This window comes from Centropristis striata, chromosome 24 (genome assembly GCF_030273125.1).
Source record: "Centropristis striata isolate RG_2023a ecotype Rhode Island chromosome 24, C.striata_1.0, whole genome shotgun sequence".
NCBI classification, from domain to species: Eukaryota; Metazoa; Chordata; class Actinopteri; order Perciformes; family Serranidae; genus Centropristis; species Centropristis striata.
The window spans coordinates 14,109,796-14,119,795 of record NC_081540.1 but is presented as its reverse complement, the minus strand read 5'-3'; the positions used below and the strand labels follow the sequence as shown (position 1 = coordinate 14,119,795).

The window sequence follows — 10,000 nt, the reverse complement described above, 5'->3', positions numbered from 1 at the left end:
ATTTTGTGTTTTATTTTGGTTTCATTTCCACTGAGCGTGCGTCACTAGTCTACAGTAAATGTTTTAAAGGACCAGCCACTGTGGGTGAAAGGGGGGTGCCCCTGGATTTACCACAGTTGCCGTGTGTCCTTTTGCTGTACATTAACTGCACTGGAAGCTGTCCACACAGGTCCAGGAGACATGACAGCTCCAGACAGAGAAAAGCTCTGGCAGGGTGCAATACCCTCCGAGAGTGTGTGTGTGGCTGAAGGTCATCAACAGGAAGTGGACAGAACCACGTTGGGCAAGTCCATAATAGGTTAAAAAAGAGCTGTGAGAATCATACATTCATGAAAAAATCATATTCATATAATCAATTTTTTTTTACATTATATACTGCAAAAAATTTTTGATAAATGGGTACAGAAAGATTGTTTTGGATACGGCTGTGTTGTTCTGTTTGGCTCTGCTATCTCTCTTTATAGTGCTCTCTGTTCTGTGTCACCTGGAGCCGAGGGGGAGAGTGGACGGTGGTAATATTACTATATTATGTACAGAAATTGACATATTGATGACACAAGCATAGTGGTGTTGTGTGTTATGTGTATTTCTCGTATCTGTTCTGTCTGTGTCTGCCTCATCTCCTTGGTCATTAAAGGTAAAACCCTTTCCCCATATTAAATGACATTATCCACTCTGAAATGCATGCTTTCCTGCTCTCTAATATTGCTACTATTCATAATTTTGTTTGAGTTGGCCTAATGAATGTTAGGCCAAAAGAGGGAATTGTTAGAATAATTTGAATATTATACTTGTTGAAAATGAAATGTTACTGTCTTCTTCTCTTTTTCCTCTTTGTGATTTTTCTCCCAACAGTCATCACAGGTCACTATGCATGCGTAATTCACTAAATCTTGATAATGTCTATCTCTATGCATTTATATTAATCAGGTAATATGATTTTGATACATTGATTGTGTTTGTGTGTTAATATTGATGTAGAAAACTATGATTACTTTAATTACATATATTCCATTTGCTTAAACTGATTAAGATTCTATAAATCACAAAGAATGACATCCAGATATATTGATGCACAGTTTTTGCTGTGTGTATGTGCATTTGTGAGTGTGAGTGTGTGTGTGTGTGTGTGTCTGGAGAGGGGAGACCACAGAAGGCTGAATGAAAATCCCGTGTGAGAATCTCTGTAAGTCATAACAAGGAAAAATGTTTGTGCTAACAAGTTTGATAGTAGGTCAGGGCAAGGCCTGGTTTCGGCAGCAAGCAACCAGGTGGCATGACGTGCCGTTGTATGCATTAAAACTGGCGAATGAGCGGATCAAGAAGGCGGAACTTCCTGGAAGAAATCGACCAGCATGTTTTGTAAACAAATGTTAGTCTTTGTTCTGCAAAGTGTTAGTCTTTTTTCTGCTGACGAATTTTAAAAAATAAATAAATTGCATATATGAATTCTAATTTGTATCATATTTGATACATCAGGTCTTTTTGTGCAATTTGTTGCTCACAGATTGTTTTTCTTGAACAAAAAAATATAAAACCTAACATTTTTAACCTATTAAGACTTTGACTTTTCCTTTTTCCTCATACATGCAAAATACATATTTTTTCCATATAACACAACATCATACATCGGCTGATATTAAGTTTTTTAATGCAGCAATAACTGATCCACTCGTGGAACCTGCATATCATTTTTGCTACATCTGATATTTTTGTGCAATTTGTTGTTGTTTATCTTCAACACATGTATACATCAGGTTTTTGATGATGTAGAGGTCTCAAAAATTACTGTATCTAATATAGGGTTAATATACAGTCATGGGAGAAAATTAGACCACCCTTGTTTTCTTCAATTTCTTGTTAATTTTAATGCCTGGTATAACTCAAGGTACATTTGTTTGGACAAATATAATGATAACAAGAAAAACAGCTCATAAGAGTTTAATTTAAGAGCTGATATCGAGCCATTTTCCATGGTTTTCTGGATAATGATTTGGTTATTATCAAGAAAACCATGGAAAATGGCTCGATATCAGCTCTTCAATTAAACTCTTGTGAGCTATTCTTGTTGTCATTCTATTTGTCAAAACAATTGTACCTTGAGTTATACCAGGCATTAAAATGAACAAGAAATTGAAGTTAAATCGGTGGGCTAATATTTTTTCCCATGACTGTAGTAAGAGGAAATAACAATAAAAGGCAAACTACGAAGTTGAACCTCGAATAGACAAATTACAATGATGTGCTACAAAATATTTTATCTACTTTATCCCTTAAAATGTTATTCATAGATTACCAAATATTATTCGCAAAACAAATATGCAAAGGCCAGACAAGTATAAAACACAAAAATCTTTTATTTACATTATCACAGGAGACAGGAGATCACACCACACAGGTAAGTAACAGTTATTTTTCTAATTGCTTTTCCTTTTTTCTAAGGCTATGTCCACCACACTTTTGAAGTGTTCAAAATTATCATAACAAACATCTTCAAACCCAGAGGTAGTGGATTTCCTAGTTGCCGGGCAGTAGGTAAATATCTTCTGGTTGCTTCCAGCTGCTTTGTCCTTTGAAGGTGTGTACCTTTTCCGCTGCCCACCACACTGAGGCACTTGGCAAGCCCCACATGGCCGCAAGGACTTGTTGGGCATGAGTTGCTTGGTGGTTGGTGCAGGGGGCTGTGCCACAGGTACAAAGCCCTGACTGCCTGATGGCCCCAGAAGTTTGATGGAGGGAGCTTGTGGCTGTGCAGGAAGAACCAGGAGTAGAGGTGCAGCTGCCGACACAGCGGGTGGAATATGGGCAGACGCAGCAGGCTTTGGCTGAATGGGCCGGTTCGCGGGGTTTGGCGGAATGGGCCGGTTCACAGGGGCCGGTTCTGGCTCTTCAAAAGCTAACCTGGAAATATAAAACAAACGTGATGATGAGTATTGATATGCCATAAGTGCTTTTTGATTTTCACAGTCTACACAAGTAGTCCTTCCAACAGGAGGAATGAAGTGCTCATTACAACTTACCTCCGCTTCTCACCCTGCCTTTTCCCAGCCAGGTGATGAAGGTGCTGGTACTGCACTTCAGGCCGATCTGGTGGAGGCAAGGATGTTGGCAGCACAGGAGCTTCTGGAAGCGGTGTGTCTGACAACACTTTCTTGTGTGGTGTCACTCTGGGCATTACTGTTGCTCTGTAGTTGGCCTTTTTCTCCTCCCTCACAATAAAGGTGGAGATGGATTTCGCATTCACATTGGGCAGAGGAATGGCGAGGCCGCACAGGATGGCATCGTCTCTTAGTCGGTCTGCAATCCTTTTATACTGCCCTTTAATAGAAGCCACGACTTTACTGGGGGAGGAGAGTTGACTGCACGGCGGTCGGTTTTTGAGCATCTTGATGAGGAGGTAGAGCAGACGGCTGTCCTCTGTCACCTGTGCCGCCTGAGGGAACCTCATCCAGCCAAACTTTGTTTTCTGAGCTGCTCTGGTCTCGTGGGTGTCAGCCCCAAGACACCGGCCAAACAGGGTGTAGCCCCACCTGGACTCATATTTTTTAACAAATCTGGCGGCGGTCTTGTCGTGCTCGTGAAGAGAGCTGGCGGCGGTGATGATCTTCTGCCTCAGGTCAGCTGGCACTAGGTGGCGGTCGCTGTCGTCTACCAGTTCTAGGAGCAGCAAGGCCAGTGCCTCCACTTCTTCTATTCCTGGCAGATGCAGATGTCCCTGGGTCATGAGCACATCTTGCAGAGCGGGGCTGTCCTCCTCCTCCACCTGTTCTGCCTTGGTGAGGATGGCATGGTTCCTGCAGAAGCTGTCAATAGGATCCTCCTCTGACTCTGCAGACATGCCAAGACCCTCATCTGCCATCTCTTCATCTTCATCTGTCTCAGCCGACTCCTCAGACTCCTCCTCCTCCTCACGAGACTGCTCTTCCTCAACTGCAAATATGAAATTGCACTGATCACAAATGTGTCTGCGTAACAACCACTTCATTCAATATTATGCATGTGTATTATGCAATATTATGTTTCTTTGCTTCATGGTGTTAAAGGTTAATTTTATACCATGTTTGTTGTCATTGCTAGAATTTGCATGAAAAACTATGGATAAGTAAGTATAACCTTGCTTCATGTGTACAATTTAATGTGTGATTAAATGCTGTACCTTTCTGCACATAGAAATTTTTAGCAGTGAAGCTGGTAGACTGGCACACGGCATACTCCACGCCAAGGAGCTCCTCCTCATCTGGGTGCTCGTACGCATCAGGGACGGGCAGTGGAGCAGCAAAGTTGGGCTCCAGGACGTGCTCCTTGCCGAACAGAAGCTCAGCCTGCTGATTGATGCGCTGGATCTGCCGCGCGTCCATGCATGACGTCTGCCGACCCTGACCGCCAGCAACCCGGAGTGATGCCATGCGGTTGTTCCACTGCACAGCAAAGGCCATCAGGTATGCCTGAAACACATGACCATTTTGACTGGTATTGTATAGGCTTGGAAGTGATGACTAAAGCTGTGAAATAAAATGCATCATTGAAACTACGCCATATTGAAGTGTTTATTTTCAATTACTCACTTGGAACGGCATAATCCCACATCTCTGTGAAGGTATGGCATTGTAAAGGTGTGCGTGCAACCCCTCCAAAGAGTTACTGCCTCTCCGGCACCTGTACTTGTTGAGCCGAACACCATTCAGCACCACAACCTTCACAGACACATACAGCTGTATGCCAGGGGGATCCTGTAAAACACAACAAATTCAAGTTCCTTATTTAAACTGGTGTCCACAAGTGTGAGTGGTTTTATAATAACACATGATAAGTGAAAAGACATCAACCCACCTGCATGCAGCCGAGATGCTTGCTTGCAGTTGCCCAGTGAGCATCAACTGCCTCTGTTGACTTGAACAGGGGGATTCCATCAATGTCCAGGCCTGCTGGTCCCCTGAACTCGGCAATGATGGCCTCAATCACCAAAGCAGACTCCTATAACATATACATAAAATTAAATTAATGTCTTGTGAGCTATTTTTGTTGTCATCATTATATTCGTCCAAACAATTGTACCTTTAGTTGTACCAGACATTAAAATGAACAAAAATTGAAGAAAAAAATAGTCTAATATTTTTTTCCATGACTGTATATTCTCATGCTTTGAGTGTTAAATCACATCACAATAATTGGAAAGTGTTGCTACTCCTAATGATCTTGCATTTATTTCCAGTACAGTTGAATCCAAAATTGACAGAAAATAAGCAAGATTGCTTCTTATTCAAAAATTACATATGTGGATCAATGTCACACTTACCACAACCCCACGGGTGATGCGCCTCACATACGATCTGACCTGGTGAGGCTTGAGGAAGGCTATCATCTCCTCGTCGGAATACCTGCCGTACAGCTCTGCGTTGCCACTCCTGACAGCCTGGACCAGGAGCATCATGTCCGTCTTGTTGTAGGCGAGCACCGCACCAGCCAAGGCACTCATGAACAACCCATACTTGGCATGGCTCTGTTTGATCACAACAGCATCCCAGCGATGTAGCCAGTGTCGGATGTCCAGTCTGACCACAGCACCCTGCTGTACCCAGTCAGCAAACAGACTCTCCAGAAAGGAGGAACCGCTGTCACTGAAATGATATCAACATTTTGTACATGTGTGTTACATGTTTTTATAACTATAAAATGAATGTGTTTTCTTGCAAAAATGTAATGTAATGTAAGTAAAGTAATGTTTACTGTTTTGTACGTCACGTTGATTAATTTTCTTATAGGTTTCAAAGGAATTGTTATTAAACTTACCGACAGCAGTTGTTGTCTGCATAAATTACTTTCGGTGCGGGAGCATTGGCACGTCGAAACCGGGCAATGAGACCTTTCGCCATGCGCGCGTAGCACCCCTCTGACTCAGCTGCCACCACCACTGTCGTCAAGAACTGGCCCCACTCGTTCAGTACACTGGTGACGTACTGCATGGTACCCTGGCCATCACCATATATCTTCTTGAGGACCTAAGAAAAGAAAGGAGCAGAACATTTGTTGCATGGTGTTTATTAACAGTCTGCCTGTTCCATATGATTTTAATAAATGACAAGTACTTTATACATACTTTTCTTGTACCATCAATGCACAGGATTTCTCCAGTCACACTGAGGATCTGGTGTCTGTAGACGGGCATCTTTTCGATCTCCATGATCAGGTGAGCACGCCTCAGGAGACGAGCAGACGGAAGGGGAGACTGGGCAATGGGAGGGGTGTAAGTGCCAGCTGCTCTCACATAGGACAGGATGCCCCCCTGAGATGAAGCGGATCCAGCTGTGTGGGCATCGTACAGCAGAGTCTGGTACAGGTCACGCCGCTCCACGTACCACTCGTCGTGGCCCTGCTGCAGCAGCCTCTGCACCTTGCTCATTGAGACAGCGTTGAGTCGGTCACTGAGCAGGGTGACCACACCTCTGTCCACAGCACGCTTCCCACACAGTATGGCAGGGAACATGCTTCTGATGGCTGGGGCGAGGTTCATCAGAATCTTTGGACTGTGTGCCAGCCACGTGTACTGTTGGGCACTGTGTGCGTCTGCCCCCTCATCTTCACTGTCGTCCGCATCACCGTGCGCCTGGCTCACGGTCTGCCTCATCTTTCGACAATGTGGGCATGTAAGCTTCTCTGTCAACAGGGTGTAGTTGAACTTCATGCCACACACTTGCCTGGCGTAGCTGCCGAAGCCTTTCTTCTCCAGGTACGCTCCTGGCGGTGCGGGGCAGTTGGTGTTGGGGCAGCGGATCAACGCCTTCATCACGCCGACCGGGCGCCAGAAGAAGGCAGGGGTGGTGAAGAAGGAGAGCATGTTGGGCACAGCTCCCTTGACGGCCATAGGAGGTGGGGGCGGGTGGAACTCCATCTTCTCCTTCAAGAGCTTCCTCTCGGAAATCTCTCCCCTCACGTTCTTGTACCTGGACGCCCTCTCGAACAGCCCGTAGGTCTCGTTGGTCTTCAGCCACTTGATGTTCGCGGGGGCTATACCAAGGGCTTGGGCGGATTCAGGCGGCTGCTCCCAGAACTTCTGCCAGCCCTCCAGCACGACGCCACCGGGTTCCGAGGTCTGTCGGAGGGACGAGGGCCCTGGCCTGTCGTCCTGGCACACGGAGCTGGCGAGGTCTCCCCAGGTTGTCAGCTGCGTGCTGACCGACGCCTCGGACTCGTCCAGGACACTCTCTGAAGAGGAGAACGCCACAAAAATGTATCAACTGCATTGCTCGAGACACACTGATGAATTTCTCGTGGCACAAACACAAGTCCGAGCAGCTCCACAGCATACTACATAGTAATTTCATGTTCATTTCAGCATAATACTACTATACCTGCAGCAGCCAACAACTCTGCATCGCTGGCGTAGCTGGGGTCCTGCTGAGAGAGGTCGGAGACGGTCGGAGGAGCCCGCTCTTTCTTCATTTGCACTTTCTGCAGAAAAAACAGAACACAACCAGAGAATGATCTCATAAATGAATACTTTTACTAATACTGGTTACTGCTGAACATCGATTACTCAGGTCTAAAAGGTAACTGAGTTTATCTTACCTTCAACCTCCTATCAAGGTGCCATGTGACAGGAGGGAACTCTCTGGCGTACTCAAGCAGTCGCTCCTTCTGCCACTTCAGCAGCTTGTTCTGCTCTCCCTGCTGGCAGTACTGAAACAGCAACCACACCAGCCAGCCGACATCGTTTTCCAGAAGCCACCTGAAGGTCTGACCGGTGTACTTCCCGAACACGATGACCAGCTGACCTTTCCACAGCTCACCCCCGGACCTCTTGGCAGCCGCCTCTGCTGTCTGGGGATCCAGCCATGTAGTGTCAACAGCAGTGCTGGGGGCCTCTGCCACAGACTTTGCTGCCCCTGTACACTGCAGCCTGGCCTCTCCTTGCCGGTACAACACAATGTTGGGGTACTGGTGTTGCTGCTGATGGCTGACCAGCGATGACTTGGTGGTAAAGCTCTTCCTGCAGACATCACAGTCAAAGGTCTCCCTGGTCACGGCATGGATCTTCAGATGCCTCGTCAGGTTGGACTTTTCAGTGAAAGTCTTGTTGCACACGCTGCACCGATGTTTTGGATGATTTTCCATGTTTAATCTGGCACAGTAAAACATGAATAAATGAGTAAAACTAAAAGCAGATCATTTAAATTGATGATTTTCCATGTTTAATCTGGCACAGTAAAACATGAATAAATGAGTAAAACTAAAAGCAGATAATTTAAATTGATGATTTTCCATGTTTAATCTGTCACAGTAAAACATGAATAAATGAGTAAGACTAAAAGCAGATCATTTAAATTGATGATTTTCCATGTTTAATCTGTCACAGTAAAACATGAATAAATGAGTAAGACTAAAAGCAGATCATTTAAATTGACAATATGTAGCCCTTTAATATACAGAAATTTGCTGTTGGTGGGTGTGATAGCCTAGGACAAAACGCTCGCCAGATTGTTATCTAAATAGCCCTATGTTGTTAGAAATTACTGTTTACCAGGTATGCGGCGCATCCCATGCAACAAGAGATTAACACGGTCGCCAAATTGCTTTATGTTACACTTACTCTCACATCAACTGTTGTCTAAACAGTCACATTTACCTACATTAACACATATCCACATTAAAAAAGCTTTAAAAGAAATTCCAACAAAAGGTCCGCTTCTTGCTAGGTAACATTGGGCATTTTGCCCGAAGCATAGGCTAACTTTATGCAAGATTTACAGGTTCAGACACTTTAAACTCTTTGTCAACGTCCCGTTATCCGCTTTAGCGAGCTAGCCGCATCTACCTTACCGGCGAGCCGTAGTTACACATTACACATTTACAAGCCAAATCGCGCAAATGCCAACAGTTATAATTAAGTAATAGCCATGTCAGTTTCTGATTTCCAGACAATCTTTTATCTTTTGACAAAATCGCCACAGCTTTATACATGCCTAACAAATGTCTAACTAGCAACGGAGGATGAAGAGAATAAAACTTACGTGGTTGAAGAGCAGTCGGCAATGACAATCAGTGATAGCGGCCGTCAGTGAAGAGGTCATGAATAAATTAGATGACGTTTTCCAAACCTCGCTCAATGATTGGTCTGTTGAGCGCTCAGCTCTGCTCAGCAACGCTCAACCATTGGCTGATCGCTGCTCAACTCTGCTCAGCAACGCTCAACCATTGGCTGATCGCTGCTCAACTCTGCTCAACAACGCTCAACCATTGGTCGGTTGAGGATCGGATAGGGACTTGGAGGAGCATTCGCCTGGGCACACCAGGTGCTGTAAGTTTTTTCACGTTTCCATGACGACGGCAGGAGCAGCCTCAGCAAGGACAGCTTTAAAAGCACAGCTAATGCACTCAGTCATGGCTTACGGCCATATCACCCTGATCACGCCCGATCTCGTCTGATCTCGGAAGCTAAGCAGGGTAGGGCCTGGTCAGTACTTGGATGGGAGACCGCCTGGGAATACCAGGTGCTGTAAGTTTTTTCACGTTTCCATGACGAGGACAGGAGCAGCCTTGGCAAGGACAGCTTTAAAAGCGCAGCTAATGCACTCAGTCATGGCTTACGGCCATACCACCCTGATCACGCCCGATCTCGTCTGATCTCGGAAGCTAAGCAGGGTAGGGCCTGGTCAGTACTTGGATGGGAGACCGCCTGGGAATACCAGGTGCTGTAAGTTTTTTCACGATTCCATGACGACGGCAGGAGCAGCCGCGGCAACGAAAGCTTTAAAAGCACAGCTAATGCACTCAGTCATGGCTTAAGGCCATACCACCCTGATCACGCCTGATCTCGTCTGATCTCGGAAGCTAAGCAGGGTAGGGCCTGGTCAGTACTTGGATGGGAGACCGCCTGGGAATACCAGGTGCTGTAAGGTTTTTCACGTTTCCATGACGACGGCAGGAGCAGCCTCAGCAAGGACAGCTTTAAAAGCGCAGCTAATGCACTCAGTCATGGCTTACGGCCATACCACCCTGATCA

General features: G+C 45.5%; 2 protein-coding genes and 4 non-coding genes across 6 annotated transcripts in view; 4 read left to right on the top strand and 2 right to left on the bottom strand.

Annotated features, from left to right (window-relative positions):
- Window positions 1-2,350: 2,350 nt before the first annotated feature.
- LOC131963081 (uncharacterized) lies at window positions 2,351-3,891 on the bottom strand. The gene is made up of 2 exons (XM_059328218.1): window positions 3,021-3,891; window positions 2,351-2,901 (listed from the first exon to the last, which is right to left on the bottom strand). Exons 1-2 carry the CDS (start codon window positions 3,857-3,859, stop codon window positions 2,418-2,420), a joined length of 1,323 nt encoding a protein of 440 aa, XP_059184201.1. The 5' UTR covers window positions 3,860-3,891; the 3' UTR covers window positions 2,351-2,417.
- Window positions 3,892-4,050: 159 nt separating this feature from the next.
- LOC131962577 (uncharacterized) lies at window positions 4,051-8,112 on the bottom strand. Its single transcript, XM_059327522.1, has 9 exons — window positions 7,567-8,112; window positions 7,350-7,449; window positions 6,098-7,203; window positions 5,791-5,999; window positions 5,297-5,618; window positions 4,831-4,974; window positions 4,566-4,730; window positions 4,157-4,445; window positions 4,051-4,073 (listed from the first exon to the last, which is right to left on the bottom strand). Exons 1-9 carry the CDS (start codon window positions 8,110-8,112, stop codon window positions 4,051-4,053), a joined length of 2,904 nt encoding a protein of 967 aa, XP_059183505.1.
- Window positions 8,113-9,381: 1,269 nt separating this feature from the next.
- Window positions 9,382-9,500, top strand: LOC131965214 (5S ribosomal RNA). Its single transcript, XR_009391954.1, has one exon. It is a non-coding gene; the product is annotated as a 5S ribosomal RNA (ribosomal RNA).
- Window positions 9,501-9,579: 79 nt separating this feature from the next.
- Window positions 9,580-9,698, top strand: LOC131967678 (5S ribosomal RNA). Its single transcript, XR_009393816.1, has one exon. It is a non-coding gene; the product is annotated as a 5S ribosomal RNA (ribosomal RNA).
- Window positions 9,699-9,777: 79 nt separating this feature from the next.
- LOC131966650 (5S ribosomal RNA) lies at window positions 9,778-9,896 on the top strand. Its single transcript, XR_009393318.1, has one exon. It is a non-coding gene; the product is annotated as a 5S ribosomal RNA (ribosomal RNA).
- A 79-nt stretch (window positions 9,897-9,975) lies between these two features.
- LOC131965668 (5S ribosomal RNA) overlaps window positions 9,976-10,000 on the top strand; it is a 119-nt gene continuing 94 nt past the window's right edge. The window contains exon 1 of the ribosomal RNA XR_009392387.1: window positions 9,976-10,000. This exon is cut by the window's right edge and continues 94 nt beyond it. This is a non-coding gene — a ribosomal RNA (5S ribosomal RNA).

Excerpts from the sequence above, each read along its gene's own strand:
- LOC131963081 (XM_059328218.1), bottom strand. The coding sequence starts at position 3,859 with ATGGCAGATGAGGGTCTTGGCATGTCTGCAGAGTCAGAGGAGGATCCT. Across the intron at positions 2,902-3,020 it reads AGGCAGGGTGAGAAGCGGAG|GTTAGCTTTTGAAGAGCCAG; the intron begins GTAAGTTGTAAT and ends TTATATTTCCAG.
- LOC131962577 (XM_059327522.1), bottom strand. The coding sequence starts at position 8,112 with ATGGAAAATCATCCAAAACATCGGTGCAGCGTGTGCAACAAGACTTTC. Across the intron at positions 7,450-7,566 it reads ACCTTGATAGGAGGTTGAAG|AAAGTGCAAATGAAGAAAGA; the intron begins GTAAGATAAACT and ends TTTTTTCTGCAG. Across the intron at positions 5,619-5,790 it reads GCAGACAACAACTGCTGTCG|TGACAGCGGTTCCTCCTTTC; the intron begins GTAAGTTTAATA and ends ATATCATTTCAG.